Source organism: Phycodurus eques, chromosome 5, assembly GCF_024500275.1.
Source record: "Phycodurus eques isolate BA_2022a chromosome 5, UOR_Pequ_1.1, whole genome shotgun sequence".
Taxonomy (NCBI): domain Eukaryota; kingdom Metazoa; phylum Chordata; class Actinopteri; order Syngnathiformes; family Syngnathidae; genus Phycodurus; species Phycodurus eques.
Genome location: NC_084529.1, coordinates 12114053 through 12138512, shown reverse-complemented (window position 1 = coordinate 12138512; position 24460 = coordinate 12114053). Strand labels below are relative to the sequence as shown.

The following is a 24460-nucleotide window of genomic DNA, read 5'->3' as shown; positions in this document are numbered from 1 at the left end:
TCACTGCACATCCCAGATCTCACAGAGTAGCGGTGTGAATTTGTGATCGTTCATCCTCCACGACGTAAGCATTTCCGCATGATAGTGGTTGAGTGTTCTCAGCTCGGTCAGCCGGCCCAGCAAACGTGCAAAGTACTGAGGCTCCTGCGGATGCTGCAAAATGCACAGCTTCCTTAGCACGTCCAGCATGGGTTCCTGCAGGTTCTCTACAGCATGTTGATCCTTTACGTAAGGGCGATCTACAGTGGGTTTTATTGTTTAGTGAGACACTTGATTTTTCAACGTTTGTGACACAAGAAAGGTAACTGCTTGTGGATCAGCTGATGGCCGCTCACCTGGTGTCAGGATGGTTATGGCGGTGAGGAGGGCCTGCTCCTCCTGCAACATGTGGAGTTCACCAATGCTTTTGTAAAAGTTAAACATTGGTGTGATGAACTCTTTTGAAATGCCTGAAAGACAACGTCACAATGAATGTTATTGCTTGTAAATATAGCTTTATTTCAAAAGTTGGTGTTTACCACATTAGAAGTGGATCGAAATAGGATGTCTGTCTGCTTGGACTCGTCATCATGCATTCAGAAATGTCAGTGGGGCCCAAGAGACAGACACATGTGGACAAAAGCAGTCTTGATGTTTGGATAAGGAACAATGGTCTCTTCAGATAGCATTGTTTCCTTACTCTCCTCCACTGGCCTTTATGTGTGAATGTCTCCACCAATCACAGCTTAGCAGTGCAGAGAGAGCCAGTGACATACTGCTGCTATCACTCTCTGTTAACTGTCCAACTTGACATCTCACATAAATGTAAAGCTTGGGGCAGGAGGTGGGGCACACCCATGACTGGTTGCCAACCAATCACAGGGCACATATTGAGAAATAACCATTCACACTCACATTCACACCTTTGAAGGTTTTTAGAGCCTCCAATTAATATAACATGCATGTTTTTTGGAATACTACTTCAAGAAAATCCACACAAGCAGGAGAATATGCAAACTCCACACAGGAAGGTTATATTTAGTAAAGAGTAATGAGTCAATAACAGCATTTTTGGGTAAATATTAAATTGTCTCTATGTCATTTTCTTAGTGTGCATCTGTCTGACTTCCTATTCCTGTCGACTCTTTGTCCAGGGTCACAATGCAGTCAGATGCCAGTTTGTCATTCAAACAGCCAAGTGGGCATGGCGTAATACCTTTCATTGTGTACAAAAAGGTGTTACACCATGCCAACTTGGCTGTTTGAATGACAAACTGGGATCTAAGTGTTCATAAATCCAATTTCAAACCCCTAACTACACTGACAAAGGGTATTCAAAAGACTTTTTAGGGTTGTGTAAAAGGGGGTTTGACATGTCATCTACAGTATATGCAAAGCAGAGAAAATTTTTTTTACTTGGATATTTCCCCTCACTCTAAAACAGACATCCATCCATCCATCCATTTTCTGAGCCGCTTATCCTCACAAGGATCGCGGCAGTGCTGGAGCCTATCCAAGCTATCATCGGGCAGGAGGCGGAGTACACCCTGAACTGGTTGCCAGCCAATCGCAGGGCACACATAAACAAACAACCATCCGCACTCACATGCACACCTAGGGGCAATTTAGAGACTTCAATTTACCTACCATGCATGTTTTTGGGATGTGAGAGGAAACCGGAGTGCCCGGAGAAAACCCACGCAGTCACGGAAACATGAACATGCAAACTCCACACAGGCGGGGCCGGGGATTGAACCCCGGTCCTCAGAACTGTGAGGCAGACGCTCTAACCAGTCGCTCACCGTGCCGCTCTAAAACAGACAATTTTATCAAATATTTCACTTTGCGGCGCTTTAACTGCCAGCATTCGCCCACCCACAAACACACACATACACACACACACACACACGCACATAACTAACTAACCGAAACAAAACCCTATAAGAGTATGTTTCCCAGTGTAACCTAAACCTGCCCAGAGATCAACAGATCACCAAGATGTACGTCTCAGCTGATGAATTATACACGGAGGACCGGACTCCACCGGCCACAAATAACAAAATGATGCATCAAGCACTTGATGAAGGATAACATTTGTAAAGGTCATTCTTTGTCCATTTAGGTCAGTTTGAATATTTGTTCCCCTATAAACCCCAGGAAGAAAGTCATATGAAAAAGTAGTGAGTCTACGATAGTACTTATGTGGACTCACCACTCTTACGTATCCTCTCCTCCAAGACTTCGGTGTGTCCAACGGGCATCTTTCGGCTAAAAACCTGAGCCGAGCGCAGAAACATGGCTTCTACTGCTGAGCCTTTAAGCAGCGCAATCTGATCCTCATGATCCAGGGTCACAAAGCCTGTGAGACATATGGTGGAAATAATATCATACATCTTTCTCTAACGTCTTAGCATTATAAATAGAGATATTGCCGCAGGTTTTCAAAATGGGGGAACAAAACCTGGGATATTTTTTGTAAACTCCACCAGAACTTGGACTTGATTTGTTGCCATTTCTGTCAAAAGGAGGAAGTTTTCCTCAGCACTGTACTCCTCTTGTAGCTAGTATGGGAAAACAATAATAAATAGTGATGAGATTAAAATCAACTAAAAAGGGATCATTGTATCCAATCCTTTAACAACACATCCATTTTAAGTGCATTTTTGTTTCGTAACAGAGAAAGTAGTCCTATACTATACCAGTTTTATGGTCACTTCTTGAGGAATTTGATGTTTGTTGTACGCATTTACAATAGCCTTCATGAGTGCCTGCTGCTCTTCAGTAATTTTTTCCTAGAAACCAAGAGAGAGAGAGGGAGAGAGCGAGAGAGAGAGAGAGAGAGAGAAACTATGAATTACGAGTGCAATTGCAAAATGGTTCCATGACTCTTTTGCAGAGCTACAAAAAGTGACATGCACAAATAAATAATTGGTGTTTATGCTTTACGTTATAATACATTTGTACAAAGACAGTGAGACAATGTACAAAATATACAGAACTGAATAAAGACGGGCGGCATGGTGGCCAACTGGTTAGAGCGTCTTCAATCCCCGGCCTGTGTGGAGTTTGCATGTTTTCCCCGTGCCTGCGTGGGTTTTCTCCGGGCACTCCGGTTCCAACTCTATTGACTCAATTGACAACTCTAAATTGCCCGTAGGTGTGAGTGCGAATGGTTGTTTGTTTGTATGTGCCCTGCGATTGGCTATCAACCAGTTCGGGGTGTATACCCCGCCTCCTGCCCGATGATAGCTGGGATAGGCTGGGATAGGGATAGGCTCCAGCCCGCCCGCGACCCAAGTGAGGAGAAGAAAACGGATGGGTGGATGAATAAAGACGTGAAAATATGTGATATTGTTTTGCATGTGTAAAATACCGGTACCTTTGACAGTTTTGTGGTTGATGTGACTTGTTTGCTGTCTGCCACCTCTGTCTCATCTCCAGTTGACTGTCCCGGGGAGGCCTTGGTGTTTTTCCGCAGCCGTTTAGATTTGCACTGGATCTCTGTAAGCAGGCCTGCAACCAATGGTAAAGGAAGCTTTCATTTTCACTTTTGTCTACAAGGCCAACAATCAAGTAGATTTTGAAATATAAAACAATTTATTTTAAATCGGTTTTTATCATGAACACATACTGTATTGAAGGTATTCATTGCCACGGACTGCCTTGTTCATTATCGGAGCGCACTCCGCTCATTGCGCATAAGGACGATTTGCACAATATTGTCCCACAGACAAGCAAAAATACAAATCTTCACTTTTTTTCTTTTTTAATTCATGCTTTATTCATGCGGCAGTTATCGTATAGGGGCATTGCACAGCTGGAGCTAAGCTCAATTATTACTTATGTGTAATGATTCCCTCTCTTCACTCAGATACAGTTTTCAATCCAGTTTCCAGTCCCGGAGAACCACTCACGAGCTTCTAGTCCCATGAGAGAGGCAAAATATTATATTACGTACAGTATATCCTCAAATACTGGCCTAGAGGCATTTATTCCCTGAACTACAGAGTACGAGGCATTTGTTGGTAGCATCTATTTGAGATGAGGCCTTTACTTTGGGAACACACTGACATACTGCTTGACACACTGCTGTCAGTTCAATGGTCTATGGAAAATGGTTTCTTCCTAGTTACAAAGAGAATGGAATGTGGAACTGCGTAACATTAACAGTTTCTATTTATGTCCTTTTATTCTTGTGTACTAGCAATAATGCAGTGCAGTTAGCGGCTGAACTAATTCTTCTCTACTAATGATTCCGCACCATCACATACAGAAGCACCTACCTGAAATATGATCAAAGCAAACAAGCTTTCCCGCTATTAACCTCTGTTAAACGTGTTGCAAGGCTGTCAGACCATCTCGATGTATGTTTATGTTATTTATATATATTTAATTTTCCTGCAGCTGTGAATTCAAACTATTTACATATAGCTCAAAAAGCTTTCAGCCTCTTACCTGCACATCCAAGGTAAAAATGCTAACCAAAGTAGTGTATTGAACTGAAACATCGTCATTGTCTAGGCATTTACAACAACCTGGTATTTAGCAGAAAACATATATTTGAGGTGAAATATTTGTTTAAGTTGATGATGCCCACAGCAATTCGTGGAGGTACGGAACCTACAGTATTACAGCGGAGGCCAATACTTGCAGATATTTGGTACACAATCAACAAGTTTCCTTTGTTTTCTTTTGTTTGTTTAGACCTGCCACTGTGCAATAGTCATCACAACTTCATTTCTCTCGTCATGACAAACAGGAAGCTCTTATGTCTTCTTATTATATTCAACTGACAGCACATGATAGATTCAGTAAGAAATATGAAGTACTACTCTAATTCACATATTCATGTTTGCTTTGCTTGTGGCTTATTTGTACAGATGGTTAGTCAGTAAACACACACAGTAAATATTTATATGAAAAAGATTTCTGGGCAATAAATTTGGAGCAGTCAAATTAAAAAGTGTTTGGCGCGAACTGAGTATGCCTTCTTTTGCTGCATGACAACGTAACTCTTACACCGCACATCTGCCATGTGGCGTGTGACATTCAAAGACCCTGTTTAATTAATAAGGTCATCTTAGATTAGAAGGTGTCACAACATTTAGAGTAACTGTCTGTTGTAATGACAGTTCTAGAGTTTGCACAATGATACCTAAAAAAAATACTGATGAGAGCAAAGTTTCAAAATGAAGTCATAATATTATGCTATTAAAGTCATAGTGTAATCCACGGAAAAAGTCAGATTTCAGTGAAATTAAAAAATAAAACATTTTTTCTAACATTATATATTTTATTATACAACCTCAATTCCAATGAAGTTGGAACGTTGTGTTAAACATAAATAAAAACAGAATACATTCATTCATTCATTCATCTTCCGTTCTGCTTATCCTCACTTGGGTCACGGGCGTGCTGGACCCTATCCCAACTATCTTCGGGCGAGAGGAGAGGAACTCCCTAAACTGGTCGCCAGCCAATCGCAGGGCACATATAAACAAACAACCATTCACGCACACATTCACACTTAAAGGCAATTCAGAGTCCTCAATCAACCTACCATGCATGTTTTTGGGATGTGGGAGGAAACCTGAGTGCCCGGAGAAAACCCACGCAGGCACGGGGAGAACATGCAAACTCCACACAGGCGGGGCTGGGATTTGAACCCCGGTCCACAGAACTGTGAGGCAGATGTGCTTACCAGTCTTTCTCCGTGCCGCCAAACAGAATACGATGATTTGCAAATCATGTTCAACCAATATTTAATTGAGTACAAAGGCAAGATATTTAATTTTCAAACTGATAAATGTGATTGTTTTTAGCAGATTAACGTAGTACTTTACGGCTGCAACACGTTCCAAAAAAGCTGGGACAAGGTCATGTTTACCACTGTGTTACATTGGTACATTTTCTTTGAACAACATTCAATAAACATTTGTGAACTGAGGACACTAATTGTTGAAGCTTTGTAGGTGGAATTCTTTCCCATTCTTACTCGATGTACAGCTTCAGCTGTTCAACAGTCCGGGATCTCCGTTGTCGTATTTTACGCTTCATAGTGCGCCACACATTTTCAATGGGAGACACGTCTGGACTGCAGGCAGGCCAGTCTAGTACCTGCACTCTTTTACTACAAAGCCACACTGTTGTAACACGTGCAGAATGTGGTTTGGCATTGTCTTGCTGAAAATAAGCAGGGGCGTCCATGAAATAGACGTTGCTTGGATGGCAGCATATGTTTCTCCAAAACATGTATGTACCTTCAGCATGAATGGGGCCTTCACAGATGTGTAAGTTACTCATGGCATTAGCACTAACACAGCCCCATACCATCACAGATGCTGCCTTTTGAACTTTGCGTCCATAACAGTCTGGATGGTTCTTTTCCTCTTTGGCCCGGAGGACACGACGTCCACAATTTCCAAAAAACAATTTGAAATGCGGACTCATCGGACCAGAGAACACTTTTCCACTTTGCATCAGTCCATCTTAGATGAGCTCGGGTGCAGAGAAGTCGGGGGGGGGGGGTATCTGGGTGTTGTTGCTAAACGGCTTTTGCTTTGCATAGTAGAGTTTTAAGTTGCACTTACGGATGTAGCGCCGAACTGTATTTACTGACATTGATGTTCCTGAGCCCGAGTGGTGATATCCTTTACACATTGATGCCGGTTTTTGATGCAGTGCCACCTGAGTGATCGAAGGTCACAGGCAAACAATGTTGGTTTTCAGCGTTGTTGCTTACATGCAGTGATTTCTTCAGATTCTCTGAACCTTTTGATGAAAAGTATGGACCGTAGATGATGAAATCCCTAAATTCCTTGCAATTTTACATCGAGGAACATTGTCCTGAAACTGTTCAGCTATTTTCTCACACACTTGTTCACAAAGAGGTGAAGCTCTCCCATCTTTGCTTGTGAATGACTGAGCAATTCAGGGAAGCTCCTTTTATACCCAATCATGGCACCCACCTGTTCCCAATTAGCCTGTTCACCTGTGCGATGTTCCAAACAGGTGTTTGATGAGCTTTCCTCAACTTTCTCAGTCTTTTTTGCCACCTGTCCCAGCTTTTTTGGAACGTGTTGCAGCCATAAAATTCTAAGTTAATGATTATTTGCTAAAAACAATAAAGTTTACCTGTTTGAACATTAAACCTCTTGTCTTTGTAGTGTATTCAATTAATTATAGGTTGAACATGATTTGCAAATCATTGTATTTTGTTTTTATTTATGTTTAACACAACATCCCAATTTCATTTCATTCAAACATTGGACACTCACACTCTGCCAACATGCCCATCTCCTTGCACTTCCTGAGTCGACAATCCTGGCATTTCCTGCGCATATACATGTCCATCTCACAGTTTCCTCCGCTTTTGCACTTGTACACAGCATTCTTTGTTATGCTCCGTCTGAAGAAACCTTCACATGGTGGACAAAAGCAAAAAAAGTTACATTATGAAGGCATGGACTATGATACATTTGAAGACACAGCTTAATTGTTAAATGTAATGCGTATTAAGTCAAGATGATGCTATACCCCTGGCTATATGGCAGGTGTGATTTCAGGTACTCAGTAAAGAAAGCAAACCATTATAGAAAAAAAAATCATTAAATATTACAAAGGTAAAATAAATTATACTGACATATTATTATTATAAATATAAGAATTTCAATTCTTAAACTCATTATTATCATCATAATTATTATTATGAAAAGTTATTGAAGTAACATTTTTCACCCATTACATACAAGTGAATTAACTCATTTTGTTTTCTACAGAGGACATTTAGGGCTTTTCAATGATACCAAATGTGAAGGAGTGGGTGGGGCTTTGTTACCTTTGCTTACATCATAAAGGAAAATGGCTTCTGTCAGTGCAAGAACATTTTATGGGAAGAGGAAAAGTAAGTGTATAATACTTTTCATTGAGCAAATATTGTCTTGAAATGTTGTTGGCACATTTTCTACAAGTCTCTTAAGAACACATTAAAATGCTGTCTGAATTATTTTAACTGTATTTGAGCCGAGTATTTAAGTGTGTAAAAATGTCCTCCATAATGGACATTTGTATTTATTTCCTCCATTTTCTGTTCCCCCCCCAAATAACAAGAAAGGGAGTCATTCTCAGAAGCAGAGAGAAATTTACTGCAAATTGTTGATGGAAACTCAGATATTTAGTTATCTGATGAAGATGCATTGTTTGAGGCAGAAATTGAGCAAGATGATTCAGGAAGTGTGCCCTGCGCCTTTCGCCTGAAGTCAGCTGGGATAGGCTCCAGTGCCCCGTGACCCTAACCAGGATAAGCAGTGTTGAAAATGGATAGATACATTCAGGAAGCTCCAAGGATCAAATTCAGCCAGGGCTAGCAGATGCAGAGGAGTCGAATTAAGCACAAGAGTCCACATCGAAGTCCAGTCGGGATCTACTATGGAGCAAGAATACAAAGTACATCTTGGGTTTGGATTAAAAATTAAATCAATTATTTTCTCCAACAATTGAGACCAATTTTAACTTTGTTTTTATCTCTGTGTCACTTTTCTTAAGATTCAAATTCCGACTCGATGATCCTCCCATTATTCAGAGCAATGATGCCATGACGTGCCAAAATTGGACCCCAATGGATTATTTTAAGCAAAACATTGATGACTCCATGTTTGAAGGAATGGCCCTGTGCACAAATCAGCGTGAAGTCCTTTTGTCAGGAGCAACCCTAAATACAACTCCAGAAGAACTGAAGACATTCTTTGGGAATTCTATTTACATAGGCTGTCTAGGATATTCAAACATTCATACGAATTGGGCCTCAAACACCAGGGTTCAAATTGTGGCAGAATCAATTATGAGAAATCGTGTTTACAAGCTGAGAAATTCCATTAAGATCATCAATGCCCTGCATTGACAAGAAAAGTGGTTCCATTTACTGGTAGATGCCCAGTACGCCATGATGTAATAGGAAAACCAAATCCAACTGAATTGAAGGTGTTTGTCTTGGCTGGTGTATCTTGACTGGTGTATCTTGGACATACCTTCAGAGATAGAGGAGGAAAGGGCATTGGACAACAAGCTGTTCTTCATTTGGCAGAGTCTGTTCCCCAAGGAACCCACCTGTTTTTTGACAGGTACTTTAAAACGATCAACTTCCTTGACACCCCGATGACAAAAGGGCTGACTGGGACTGGAGCCCTCATGAATAACAGGGTTCCAAAGTAGTGCAATATTATATGGGATAAGCACTTCAAAAAGAAAGAGAGAGGAGCATCGGAGATGGTAGTCAGACGAAGCTCTCCTGAATTTGCTGTCATAAAGTGGTTGGACAACAAGCCAGGGGTCATGGCATCTTCTGTCCTTGGCATTGAACCTCAGGATGCATACAGAAGATGGTCCAAGAAAGAAAAAAAGACTTGTCCAGGTGTCAAGGCCACTTGCAATCGCTGAGTACAACACCAACATGGGTGGTGTGGACTTGGGCAACTGAATGTTGAATTTCTACAGGATGTCCTCTCGCATTACGAAATAGACAGTGCGTGCAGTTTTCCACTTTTTTTGACTTGGCAATCACCAACTCATGGCTTCGGTATAAGAGTGACTGCCAGTTTCTCTAGAAGAAACCACTGAAGTTCCTTGATTTCAAACTGCTCCTTGGCGAAGAGTTAATTACTCGAGGCCAAGCAGGAACCGCAAGTGACAGTGAAGATGACTAGACTCCCCCAGCGCCGAAAGTGGAAACGGCAGCCAAATGCAGGTCTGAGACACTGTGGAGCGCACCATCCATCTTCCAGAGATAGTGGATGAAACACATGCATCAAGGTGTCGCAGATCTGGCTGCACCACTAAAAGATATGTGATGTGCACAAAGTGCAAGGTTTTCCTTTATGATTTCAAGAAGGGGAATCCATTCATTCATCTTCCATACCACTTATCCTCACTGGGGTCACAGGCGTGCTGGAGCCAATCCCAGCTGACTCTGGGCAAGAGGCAGGGTACACCCTGAAATGGTCGACAGCCAATCACAGGGCACTTATAAACAAACAACCATTCACATTGCTTTTTGAAATATCATACAAAATCATCACAAAAAAACAGACTCCAAATTGTACACCTCCATTGCATCATACTGAGAGTTCTGAATGTGTTGTCTGTTGAATGTTAGAAAAACCTCTCGGTATGCACGCACATGCACGGAGAAGGACTTTGGAACAGTTATTGGACATTCTGACACAGATGATTCCGCACAATAGCAGGCATTAATACAGCAGAGCTCATGTTTCTCCTGTATTGTGCTGCAGAAAGTTGAGAAGGAACCCAGCACCACAGAGAACGGAGGAGGTTTACCTGAACTGTTTCTGAGTCAAATGGTGAGACTGCACTCCTAGCATTGTTTAATTTCACAGTGTGGAATTACCTTTACACTCGTATTGATCCCCCTTCTTAATAGTCATGAGTCAAAACCAATGATTTGTCACAAAAATACGAAAGATCAAATCTTAATTTAAAAAGTCACTTATTTTGGGTTTAGCATGCACATTCCATTGTAAACTGTCAACGTCTTAATTTAGGACTGAACTAGGACTGTAAAATAATCTATAGTCCTATTCAAAAGTTGTCTCAAAAAATAAAGCCTTGGCCTAACCAAACCCCTTATTAATTAAACTGATTGATTTAAAGAGGCATGTCTCAAGCGTTTTGTCGATATTGTGTATGTCAGATGAAACAGACCATAATTACTGTATATTTAGAGAGTCACATTGCATTAAAAGGCACATATGGACAAAATATATAAACATAGAATAAAATATGTGGTGTCCCCTGGTGTTTGTCACAACAGGGTTGTTGTTGCTGTTTTTGCTGTTGTTGTTATTGTTGTTGTTGGCTGGCTTGACTCTGATTCTCAATAAATATCAATTATAATACTAAGAAACCACAGCGGCAGCTTCAAAACTCCACTGTGATACGGTAAAACTGTTCCGGCATACAAGGGATACAGATCCTCCATTCTGCTTGACCTAAGAACCGAACAGGACAAAAAACAACAACACTCCTATTCATCCACCAGAGACACAAAGAGCAAGACTCTTCACTTAAAATAAAAAATAAATAATAAAATAAAAACCCTGATAAAGCCTTTTGGATTAAAGGTGAAACATATTCAACAAACAAGAAAAATCCAGTTGCCTCAGTTCAACCTTTGTGGATTAACACGATCTGGATAATCTTCACAAACAATCAAATCTAGTATTTACATTTAATATTTTGCCTCATAAAAACGCTAAATAAGCTTCATAATGTATGGTGTGCATTTTTATGTTTTTAAATTTTTTTGGGTTGCAAAATAATGTAAAACAAATTCTGTACTCTCACCTTTACAGCCCTCACAAGTGAGAGCATTATAGTGGTAGCCAGACGCCTTGTCTCCACACACAACACATAGCTCCTCCCCTTTGATGCGTCCAGTCTGTGACATGTGCCGGGCCCTCTTGCACACAGCAGGCATGACTGCAGAGACTTCCTCCCTTTCACTGTCATAGCTGACCTCGAGTGTTGTCTTCCTGAGTTCATACAGCCCAGTGTGGGAGTACCATTCTTCTCCACTGTACTGGGGATAGTAGTTCTGACTGCAGTAATACGGTGTGGGCACAGTTGGCTCCATGCTAGAGTACTGTATGCCCGGGTAGCTGGTGAATGGTAACATGTCAGGGTCTTGTAGCAGAGGACTGCTCTGATCTGCCAGAATATCTAGAAGGACAAGAACAGTATGAGAAAACAACCCAGGAATTCTGCTGTGTAACATCCATCCATCCATTTTCTGATGGATGGATGGATAGCTGGCATAGGGAGGAGTTAAGTCGGGAAGCATGAACCTTGGCACAATCAGAATTAGAATCAGAATCATCTGTATTTGCCAAGTATGTCCAAAAAACACATAAGGAATTTGTCTCTGGAAGTTAGAGCCGCTCTAGTACGACAACAGACAGTCAATTTACAGAACACTTTGGAGACAGAAAGACATTGACAAAAAAAAAAAAAACAGTCACTGAGCAGTGAAGGGTTGCTAGTTATCTGGTAATGCCGGTACATTTTTTTTTTTTTTTTTTGACAATTGTGCAAAAAGATGCAGAGTCCTCTAGCACTTAGAGCAGTTCGAATGACTAATATTGCAATAGTCCGGTGCAATGACCATTGTGCAAAGGGCGCTGAGACTTCAAGGAGTGTATGCGGTTTAAAGTGACGAGTAGTGCGATCATCTGGGACAATGTTGGTTGTGCAAATGTTACAGATACTCCTCAATCAGTGTGCAAATGGAGCAGATGCTACTCCGGCATGAGTGGCCAGTATATGCAAATAGTGCAGCATGGCGAGACAACTACAGTGAGTGCACGAGTAATACATAATTGGTCCCACAGAAATGTGACAATGAACTCAAGTCAAAAAATTGCCAGCATGTTGTAATGGAATTGTAGGTCAGGTGTTTAAGAAGTTGATCGCAAGAGGGAAGAAGATGTTGGAATGTCTACTACTCTCTGTTCTAGTTTGCATTGATCGGTAGCGCCTACCTGAGGGAAGGAGCTGGAAGAGCTGGTGACCGTGGTGCGCAGGATTTTGCACGCCCTTGTATTAGTTCTGGCAGCGTGCAAGTCCTCAATGGTGGGTAGGGGGGTACCGACAATCCTTTCAGCAGTTTTGATTGTCCGGTGCAGTCACAGTTTGTCCTTTTTTGTAGCAGCACCAAACCAGACTGTGATGGAAGAACACAAGACTGATTCAATGACCGCTGTGTAGAACTGTCTCAGCAGCTCGGGTGGCAGGCCGTGCTTTCTCAGAAGCCGCAGGAAGTACATCCTCTGCTGGGCCTTTTTGAGGACGGAGTTGATGTTGTTCGCCCACTTCAGGTCCTGAGAGACTGTAATTCCCAGGAACTTGAAGGTCTCGACGGTTGACACAAGGCAGCTGGACAACGTGAGGGGCAGCTGTGGCGAAGGATGCCTCCTGAAGTCCTAGATCATCTCTACAGTCTTGAGCGTGTTCAGCCCCAGGTTGTGTCGGCCGCACCACAGCTCCAGCCGCTCCACTTCCTGTCGATATGCAGACTCGTCACCGTCCTTGATGAGGCCGATGACAGTGGTGTCATCTGCAAACTTCAGGAGTTTGACAGTCGGGTTCGCTGAGGTGCAGTCGTTCGTGTAGAGAGAGAAGAGCAGCGGAGAGAGGACACAACCTTGGGGCGCCCCAGTGCTGATGCTGTGTGTGGATGAGGTGGCCTCCCCCAGCCTGACCTGCTGTGTCCTGCCTGTCAGAAAGCTGTAAATCCAGTGGCAGATGGCAGGTGAGACGCTGAGCTGGAGAAGCTTGGATGAAAGGAGTTCAGGGATGATGGTGTTGAACGCTGAGCTGAAGTCCACAAACAGGATCCTCGCGTAGGTCCCTGCACTGTCGAGGTGTTCTAGGATGAAGTGCAGTCCCATGTTGACTGCATCACCAACAGACCTGTTCGCTGGGTAGGCAAACTGCAGGGGGTCCAGCAGGGGACCTGTGACACTCTTGAGGTGGTCCAGCACGAGACGTTCAAAGGACTTCATGACCACATATGTCAAAGCGACAGGCCTGTAGTCATTCAGACCCGAGATTACAGGTTTCTTGGGGACTGGAATGATGGTGAAGCGTTTGAAACAGGATGGTACTTCGCACAGTTCCAGAGATCTATTGAAGATCTGAGTGAAGACTGGAGCGAGCTGGTCCGCGCAGACTTTGAGGCAGGATGGGGACACATTGTCCGGGCCTGCCGCTTTGTTAATCTTCTGTTGTTTGAAGATGCGTCTCACATCCTGCTCATGGATGGTTAACGCAGAAGTCAGAGGTGTGATTGTGGTCGGGGGTGCGGCCGGGTGGGTGTGGGGTGTGTCTTTTTCAAATCTGCAGTAGAAGGTATTCAAGTCGTTGGCTAGTGTGCTATTGTTCTCAGCTTGGGGGGATCATCGCTTGTAATTAGTCAGAGATTGGAATGCATGCCAGACTGATTTAGAGTCGTTTGCGCTAAACTGTTTTTCCAACTTTGCTGCATAGTTCCTCTTTTCAATGTTAATTTCTTTAGTCAGCTGGTTTATAGCTCGATTATACAGGGCCCTGTCCCTGTTCTGATATGCATCCTCCTTAGTTTGGCAAAGCTGCTTAAGTTTAGCAGTGAACCACGGCTTGTTGTTGTTGAATGTGCGAAATGATTTTGTTGGTACACACACATCTTCACAGAAATTGATATAGGATGTAACAGTGTCCGTATATTCATCCAGGCTGCCAGCTGAATTTTCAAAGACACTCCAGTCTAAACAGCTTTGAAGTTCCATCTTGGCTTTATTGGTCCACTTTTTCACTGTAGGTTTCGCGCATTTAAGTTCTTGCTTGTACGTCGGTATTAAGTGAATTAAGCAGTGATCAGACGAGCCCAGGGCTGCACGAGGTATAGCACGGTATGCGTTTTTTACCGTAGTGTAGCAGTGGTCTAAAGTATTATTTTCCCTGGTAGGACAGTCGATGTGCTGCTTGTATTTAGGGAGTTCGTGGTTGAGTTTAGCTTTGTTAAAGTCCCCGAGAATAATGAGGGGTGAGACAACTGTAATTAGCACCTCTAATTTGCTGTCAACCAGAACCTGTACCCCTGCGTCTTCTCCTGTCGTCGCCTGAGTCCCGGAGTAAGTAACTACAACATTGGCAAACGTGTGTGACTCGCCATTGTTTTGGCTCTGCAGGAGCAGAGGCACTGGTTGGAGGGTTCTACTCACCCATTCACTGTCTAGATCATATATGTCAAACTCCCGGCCCGCGGGCAACATCCGGCCCGCAATACAATTATATCCGGCCCACGAGATGATTTTATATTGTAATTATTAATGGCCCGGCAATATGAAAAGCTGATAACATATAAATTACAGATTCCATAATCCCAGCGGCACTAACCGGAAAGAGTCCCTGACCAATCAAGTCAAGCGTCTTTTCCGCAGCACCAATTTGAAGCCAGCGGTTAGCCCCAAACAATGGCGAAGAGAAAAGTTGACAGAATCTTCCAAACCCGATGGGAGGCTGAGTATATGTTTACTGACATTACTGGTAAATCCGTGTGTCTCTTTTGTGGAGCTAATGTTTCTGTACTTAAGGAATTTAATCTATGACGGCACTACCGGACAAAACATGAGGATACATTGAAAAAAAACTGAACGCGTTGCAGAAGCTCCATAAAGTAGAAGAGTTAATGAAGAATCTGACATCTCATCAGACGTTTTTCACTCCAGCGAAATCCCAAAGTTAAACTGCAGTAAAAGCATGTTTTATTGTGGCGGAGGAGATCAGCTCACCCGAGAGTTTCTGAAGAGCTGTATGATGAAGGTGTTTGATGTCTTGTGTCCAGACAAAAAGCAGATGTTGGCCAATGTAAGTCTGAGTAGAAATACGGTTACTGAGCGCATTTGTGAGCTGGCCACTGATTTAACAACACAGCTGATTGAAAGAAGCAAAGACTTTCTTGCCTACTCTCTTGCTGTGGATGAAAGTACAGACGTGATGGACACTGCACAGCTGGCCATCTTCATTCGTGGAGTGGACTCCAGTTTGTGCGTTACAGAGGAAATATTGGACATTAAATTGATGCATGGGACAACAACAGGAAAATACGTTTTTGAAAATGTATGTCAAAGTGTAACCGGCATGAAGCTACCCTGGGACAAACTTGTTGGACTGACAACAGATGGAACACCGGCGATGTGCGGGGGAAAAAGTGGACTTGTGGGAAGGATTCGGGCGAAGATGCAGGATGAAAAATGTACTGGTGAGTTAACAGTATATCACTGCATCATACACCACGAAACGCTGTATGGAAAAGTCCTTAAAATGGAACATGTAATAAGCACTGTAACGCAAACTGTAAACTTCATACGAGCTGAAGGCATGAATCATCTGCAGTTTCAGTCTTTCTTGCGGGAAATAGATTCAGAGTTTGCCGGCATTCCTTATCATACAGAGGTGTGTTGACTGAGTCGGGACAAAGTGCTCAATAGAGTTTCTGAGCTCTGCAAGGAAATCTGTCAGTTTATGGACAGTAAAGGAAAAGACTACACAGTTTTGCAGGATGAGAAGTGGAAATGTGAGTTGGCGTTTCTGGCTGACATAAAACACATCTCAGCGTCTTAAATCTTCAGCTCCAGGGACGCGACCGCATGATCACTGACATGTATGATGCAGTGAAGGCATTTCAAGTGAAGCTGCTCTTATGGGAGACACAAATGCAGCAACGCAACTTTCCTCACTTTCCATGTTGCCAAGTAATGTTGCATCAAGTCAGTTCCAAATGTGCACTTCGCTGATAAACTGAGCGCACTTCGCACTGAGTTGCATGGCGCTTTGGTGACTTTGAAGAACAAAAAAAGGAATTTTGAGCTGCTTCGCAAACCATTTGCTGTCAACGTGGAAACTGCACCTGCACAGATTCAGATGGAGCTAATAGAGTTGCAGTGTAATCGGACGCTAAAGGCAAAGTACGACTCTACAGGGTCTGCCCAGTTTATTCACTTCCCTCCTGAAGCAATGCCCCATCTTCGTCTACATGTGGCTCAAACCATGTGCATGTGTATAATATTTTGTTTCCCCATTTTGCTAAAGCCTGTAATTATTTCATTTTACTTATTACAGAAGGTGGATTTACCCTTTTCTTTTGGTGGAGCTGATTGGATAGTTGGATATCAGTTTTCCAACAAATACAGAATTCTCGAGGCATATAATTGCATTCCACAGTGCGTTTCGAACTCACATTTTGTTTTGTTTAATGTATGGTAGTGAACCCAATTGACAAGTAGCTTGTCTCTTATTCCGTTAATTTCACATTATTGATGTCTGAAGCACCATTACCGTGTTCTTGGAAGCACTTCAACCACGTACACTACACCATGTACACTACAGTGTCTATAAACGCGAAGTTGTGATAACATTGTAGTGGAATTTAATCAAATTATTTCAAGCTCTTCCCTGGAGAACCAGCTAAGCATTGGTCTGAAAGATCCACGCCACATACTGTAAGGACATTAATGATTAACAACTGACTTGCACAGAGCACACCGTGTCTTTGGAGTGACATGCAACGCCTCTCCAAACAAGTTGTTCTGTGGAAACTAATACAATAATGTTAACAATATTGCAACATAGTCACCCTCGATTCTCGAAGGTTTGTGAGACTCTTTAAAAAGACCAGAAAAGAATGATAATACGTATCAACACTTTAAATAGTTGGCAATTCCGCTGCCTTGAAATATTATCAGGTATTATTGATATGGGACAAAATAGCATGGTCTTTCGTGAAACATATAATGCAGCACTGACCTCTTGAAGACTTGGTTCTGACCACGGCCATGTCTGGGATACCGAACACACAGATCATTCAGAGTATACATACTGTGACAGCGACACACCGCTTGTTTCTTTTGAAGTTTACGTCTTCTTTCTGTACTGTTAATTAACAAGCCATCATCCATGTATTTTTGTTTCAAGCACACTTTATTTCTGGGAACAGAAGCACCAGACCTCGAACAACTTGGTGTATTTCCAAGACATCCCAAGGGGCGCAAAGGTTGCTCGAGCTACTCATTAACCAGGCAATCCCTTTCTTCTTTACAGGTAGCATGAAAGTATGTGAAGTCATCTGCACATCAGGGCAATGGAAATAGTCGATCGCTACTGTGTGGCACGTTTGTGGTTATGAGGAATACATGACCAACCAGCGATGATAGTGAGCTTGTTTCTTGTGCCTGTTAAAATATCCCCTATGTACGAAGCACGGAACGTGATCACACATTTTTAAAAGATCAGGATCACTGTAATGTTGCATCAATTTAAAAATAGGGTTACAAAATTAGAGTATTTATTTTGAATATACTGTTTTATTAGTGGGCGGCATGGTGATCGACTGGTTAGCACATCTGCCTCACAGTTCTGAGGACCCGAGTTCAAATCCGGCCTCGCCTGTGTGGAGTTTGCATGTTCTCCCCGTGCCTGCGTGTTTTTTTTCCGAGTACTCCGGTTTCCTTCCACATCCCAAAAACATGCGTGGTAGGTTAATTGAAGACTAATTTGTTCGTGGGTGTGAATATGAGTGTGAATGATTGTTTGTTTCTAGGTGCCCTGGGATTGGCTGGCGACAAGTTCAGGGTGTACCCCGCCTCTTGCCCGAAGGTAGCTGGAATAGGCTCCAGCACGCCCGCGACCCTAGTGAGGATAAGCCGAATAGAAAATGGATGGATGGATGGATGGATAGTATTTATAGTATTTTCCCCCTTCAGGGCCATCATAGGTCCCCTTGAGTCAAGTGATGCAGAAGAGTGTCTTTATAATGTATATTATGAACAAAAATATATCGGCCAAATTGGGCTCTATATTTGTAGGCTGCGCAAATGGTGCACATCTTAATATCAAAGTTCAAAGCAAACATATTGAAGCAGTGTCTAGCTATAATGCTGCACACAAATGGAATAAGCCCCAAGTGTGCATGTTTTTAAGTGCAGGTTAAAAACATGCACACTTTTCGCATGCTTTTTTAGAGCATTTCCACTTTTAATTTATATTTCTTGCACTGTACGCTCTTTTAATTGTACTTTTATTTTTTTCTCCTTGCTTTAAATATTTATAAGCTATTTTTTATTTGTTTTAAAATGCTTTTAATCATGTAAAGCACATTGAGTTACCTTGTGTATGAAATGCGCTATATAAATAAATAAGCTTTGCTTTGCTTTTCTTAAGATTGAGCTTTGGATACGCCACTGCTTGAGTGAAAAAATATGTGGCGCAACAGTCGCCGATACACTTTCAACCATAAATTGACGGGCAGTCAAACACACAAATATAAAATGAAAACACCTTCAAGGAGCATGGCGCAGTCTCTAACAATCAACTAACCATGTGATAAACGGCCACCCTGATTCACTGCAGCTCCTGATGTCACTCACTAGGCCACGCCCCTTAAAGGCACACATCATCACGTGAATGTACTGTACTACAGTAAGTGTGTGTATGTGTGTGTGTATCGGTTTAATTACTCTTCATAAAACCACTTTATTTCTCGATGTTGTTTTTTATTGTTTTATTGTGTTTTTATATTTATATTTTACAATACAGTACTATTTTTTGGGTGAAAACGTAACAAAAACCTGGTGTTTTTTTGGGGGGCTGGAAAGGATTAATGACAAAGGTTACAAAAGTAGATGGCTGGTCATATGGCAAGGCAATTTGGGCTGCCATTAGCACGGTTGTACTCAGTTCACTATAGATTATTGAATGTCTCTCATGCCAACTACACTTACCAAACAAATGGGAGCTTTCTGAGATGGAGAATTCATCGGTGGGTGGGATTTGTAGCGGTCCCACCACATTGATATCGGAGCCCACCCACTCATTCATGAAGGAAGGTTGTTACGTCAAACTGAGCCGCGTAGATGTTTGTGTCTGTTCGCCACTGTAGCAAGAGTGACGTGATGAAGATCTGTTCAATACTCTTCTGGGTCTGCCTGTAGCAGCCTGTGACACATTCATTGCAAATTAATTAAGTATGAGTCAGTGAGTGTGGACATCAACACACCTGTCATGTGTTCTCTCCCACACTGGGATGAGATGCCTGCATGGAGGCGGCAGATGAAGGTAAAAAATAAATCAGTGTTAATCTACTACATGCACATTGTTGGAGGTTTCTTAACAAATTCACTCTAGGTTGCTCTTTCTTAAACATTATGACACTACACTGGACACTTCATTAGGTACACCTTCACAATCTCATGAACCAAGCATTATTTTTATTCTCATATAAACTGTACCATAAATTCTGCCTTTACAAATGCAATAAAGTTCAGTCTTGATTGACACTGTCAGAGGCATTAAATAAATACACTATATTGCCAAAGGTATTCACTCACCTGCCTTGACTCAATTATGAATTTATGTGACATCCCATTCATCGTTCCCCCCTCTGCAGTTGTAAGTTTAAACTCTTCTGGGAAAGTTTTCCACAAGGTTTAGCAGTGTGTTTATTGGAATTAATGAGCATTTTTCCAGAAGCACATTTGTGAGGTTACACACTGATGTTGGACGAGAGGGCCTTTGCTCTCAGTCTCCACTCTAATTAATCCAAAGGTCTTCTACAGGGTTGAGGTCCAGATTGTGCAGGCCAGTCAAGTTCTTCCACATCAAACTTTCTAATGGGTGTCTTTATGAATCTTGATTTGTGCACTGATGCACAGTCATGTTGGAACAGAAAAGGGACATCTCCAAACTGTTCCCACACATTTGGAAATCTCCAAAATATTAGCCCCTGAGCACTAGTAAAAAGGAACTCTGAATGCTTCAGCATACCAAACAATTTTTGGACAGTCAAACAGTTTGGAGATTAACCCTTCCTGTTCCTACATGTCTGTGTACCAGTGCACAAAGCAAGGTCCATAAAGACATGGAGGAGAGAATTTGGTATGGATGAGCTTGACTGGCCTGCACAGAGTCCTGCCCTCAACCCGATCGAACACCTTTGGGATGATTTCGAGTGGACAGTGAGCCAGGCCTACTCGTCCAACATCAGTGTGTGACTTCACAAATATGCTCCTGGAAGAATGGGGGAAAATTCCCATAAACTCACTCCCAAACCTTGTTGAAAGCCCCTACAAGAGTTAAAGTTGTTATAGCTACAAAGGATAGAGAAACATCATATTAAACTATATGGATTTAGAATGGGATATCATTTAAAATCATATGGCAATCATCAAGGCAGGTGAGCGAACACCTTTGGCACTTAAGTGTATGTTTATTATTGGCAGCATGGTGACTTAGTGCATGTCTGCCATACCGGTCTGAGCTTTAGGGTTTGAATCTCGGCTTTCCTGTGTGCTGAGTTTGCATATTCTTATATGGGTTTTCTCGGCAGGGTACTCTGTCTTGCGCCCACATTCTAAAAAAAAATCTTGTTCGGTTAAATGAAGACTTTGTCCATAGGTTTGAATTTGAGTGTGAATGGGACATGTTCCTGCAATTGGGTGTACCATGCCTTCCGCCTACAGCCAGCTGGGATTGGCTCGAGCTCTCCTGCAACTTTCATGAAGACAAACGCTACAGAAAATGGATGGATGTTTGTTATTATGGTTGTTGAACTGCACTCTGTCCTATTGTGAATGCATAGCACAATAGGATACAAAATAATTACTTGACAAGAGATTCCTCACCAGTGTAACACTACACTTTTAAGTTTTTCTTATCATCCTTATTATGCTCATTTAACTTGTACAGGATAGAGGTGCTCAAACCCAGTCAATCAATAAAACATGAGCCCATTTGATAGGGGTAAATAATTTTCTCACTGTTCTACCGGATCTAAGACAAGATCTGCACATTATGTAATGACAAGATCATATCACTTCCTAAGCATCCAATCAGATTACTCTGATTTCATCCCAACACTACCTACTGGCTATGGTATGTACAGTATGAGTATGGTATAATGAATTAACTAGCTAAATGCTCTTTTGATTGGTTGATCGATTGATTGATTTCTTTCATTGAAAATTTGGCTGAGACAGTATTCACATGCATAATCAAAAAAACGAACTGCATTTTTTTTTTTAATGTAACAAAATGGTGTGGTTTGCTGTGGTGTAGAACTGCTTTTGCATCTTTGAGTACCACTACTGTGGTTTTGTTGTTCTCATTTTAGCAAATCATGCAATGTTAAAAATAAAGAATAGTACATTCCTTCATCTTAATGTAAATGTGGTTTCATTACATTGAGGTCAATGCGCAAGCCAAAGAAGTGTTTTTTAATCTTTTTGGTTATTTTGTTTAGCTACAATAGTTTGGGTAAAATATTAGAAACCAAAGATTATTGTTGAATGAATACCTCTTTGACATTGAAAGTCAAAACCAAAATTGAACATTATCTTTGAAAATAAATATTTCATACAGCTCTTGTATCAGATTTCATATCATAATGAAAATGCAATGTATCCATTTTATAACCTGTAAGTGTGGACAATCTTTTTGTAATGTGTCGCAACAAAATAAAATAGTTTGTTTGTAGAATTTATGTGCCAGCAGTAACTGTACTTTAATTAACAAAAGTAATTTCCCAAGGGATCCTAAAGCGGTCTACTATGTTACAGATTGTGTCTGCTCTAACTGCCCACACAGCAACCAGACATCTCACAAGCCACCAAGCTCACACACGTGGGCTTGTCATTATGAAATAATGCCCTCAAGGTCCTTACCTTCTTTTGCCTGGATGATTCCCACTATTTGAATGTCCTTGTTCTTTGTGTTCTCAGATGTCCACACCGTGAGCTATACAGCACCCATCAACATTTGCTGACGTTTTCTAATGCGTCAAGCTTGTGTCTAGGCTTCAGTTAAAGCATGTGTGACCAGATAAGGTCAGGGAGAAAAGGATGGTGGTTATTAATTAAACTGTCCATCCCTGTCCAACCACCCCACCCCACCCCCACCGCCAAAACGGCTGAAAAACACTTGCCAAAAAAAACTCTCTTTATCTCAAAAAGATTGAGGGGTTACATGAAATTTGTAGTAATCACAGTATCTCACCCATATACACAAACACCACACATGCTATACAAGGAACATGCAGAACATCCACTGATTAGCATGATGCAGACCACTGCCATGCTTTTGAGTAAAACCAGTAGGGAAACACTTTTTAGAGGGTCATGGTATTTATTTTTCTTTTCTTTTTAAACATGTATTCAAGTTGCCATATAGGCTACCTGATATCTCATATGTCCAAATATTTTAAAAAGTAGGTAGTCCTAAAATGAATACAAAGGCTGTAATTACGAAATGATAAACACCTCTGTAAAGCTAAAAGTCTACACTTGATTTTTGTAAATCAACTGTCGAAGTGTATAAAGAAACAATAATGTCCAAATAATTCTGGAATGGACCTAACTGTATATTGTTTTCCTTGTTTCCTTGCTGCTTGTGTACTCCACCATAGGATGATACATTTATTTTTTTCCTGTATTGCCCATAAATAATAGTTTAATCATTGATGAGCTGTTGCTCCATTCAGTGGGGTTGATCTGAGTCAACAGAACGGTCTCTCTGAAATAAACAGAACCTTTGCCATTGGCTGCTAGACTCTGTTGTTTGTGTTTGGGAACAAGCCAGCAGTGATGGACTCCGTGAAGGGACAGATACAACCGTACTTGTAACAATGGCTTAAATGCAGATGTTCCTGTTTGGCTAAAATGCTATTTTTGTTACCCATTCATATATATATAGTATGTAGGGTGTGGGGTCAGTAATATGCTTAAAATAACACATACGAGCTCAAGAACCTGTTCTGAGCACAAGAGGAATAATCAATAATGCGATTTGTATTTGTTTACCAAATACACACAATGGATAACGTCTGAGAAGCAAGTCATTTAAAAAATTTATAAGTGTGACACTGGTGAGGAATGGAGTCATGTAATTATGTAATTATTGTCATGTAATTATTTTGAAGCAATGTAGTATAAAGACAGATAAGACAAAGGATGTTTACCGCAGTGTGATGGGAAACAGAGCCATCTTTGGCCTTAGAAAAAAATAACAAAATGTAAACACCTACTAATATAAACAGTCAGTGATAGGGGCAGAGTTTTGTAGTAGTTTCAGTTAAGCTCTTCAAATGCAACTTTTCATATGTTTATTAATCTTTTGTGTCCATTATTATGGTGTAAAACTCAAATTTGAGAAAGAATAATTGTAAATGGTCACTCATATAGTGCTTTTCTACCTTCAAAGTACTACTCAAAGAGCTTGAACTCTTTCCTCATTCGCAGACTAATGACGCAGCAACAGGAACAACTGGGGGCTCAGTATCTTGCTCAGGGACACTTGGACATGATCACAGGGGCCGGGGATTGAACTCCAACTTTTGGACTGGGAGACAACCCCTTTACCACCTGTTCCGTGGCCCCCCCCCAGAAGAAACACATCAATAACTAAATAAATAAAAAAAAACTGTGGTACTGCATGCGGAAGTCTGGCGTGGCAGAGAAGTATGTTAGAATAATACAGGACATGTATGAGGGCAGCAGAACAGTGGTGAGGTGTGCTGTAGGTGTGACAGAGGAGTTTAAGGTGGAGGTGGGACTGGATCAGGGATCAGCCCTGAGCCCTTTCCTGTTTGCAGTGGTGATGGATAGGCTGACAGATGAGGTTAGACTGGAATCCCCATGGACCATGATGTTTGCAAATGATGATCTGCAGTGAAAGCAGGGAGCAGGTGGAGGAACAGTTAGAAAGGTGGAAGCGTGCACTGGAAAGGAGAGCAATGAAGATTAGCCGAAGTAAGACAGAATGCATGTGCATGAATGAGAGAGGTGGTGGGGGACGAGTGAGACAACAGGGAGAAGAGATAGCAAGGGTGGAGGACTTTAAATACAAACCCAATTGCAATGAATTTACGATGTTGTGTTCAATA

The 24460-nt window shown here is 41.7% G+C and overlaps 1 protein-coding gene across 2 annotated transcripts; it reads right to left on the bottom strand.

Annotated features, from left to right (window-relative positions):
• nr1h4 (nuclear receptor subfamily 1, group H, member 4) lies at nt 1–19404 on the bottom strand. Of its 2 annotated transcripts, none has more exons than XM_061676695.1 (9): nt 19308–19404; nt 11338–11712; nt 7257–7397; nt 3359–3492; nt 2679–2771; nt 2441–2540; nt 2192–2338; nt 336–449; nt 1–239 (listed from the first exon to the last, which is right to left on the bottom strand). In XM_061676695.1, exons 1-9 carry the CDS (start codon nt 19402–19404, stop codon nt 1–3), a joined length of 1440 nt encoding a protein of 479 aa, XP_061532679.1. The 2 variants fall into 2 exon arrangements, with proteins under 2 accessions (XP_061532679.1, XP_061532680.1); XM_061676696.1 differs by lacking the exon at nt 19308–19404 and adding an exon at nt 17335–17365.
• Nucleotides 19405–24460: the final 5056 nt, after the last annotated feature.

Excerpts from the sequence above, each read along its gene's own strand:
- nr1h4 (XM_061676695.1), bottom strand. The coding sequence starts at position 19,404 with ATGAATGAGTGGGTGGGCTCCGATATCAATGTGGTGGGACCGCTACAA. Across the intron at positions 3,493-7,256 it reads GATGGGCATGTTGGCAGAGT|GCCTGCTTACAGAGATCCAG; the intron begins GTGAGTGTCCAA and ends CATTGGTTGCAG. Across the intron at positions 2,772-3,358 it reads CAACCACAAAACTGTCAAAG|GAAAAAATTACTGAAGAGCA; the intron begins GTACCGGTATTT and ends CTTGGTTTCTAG.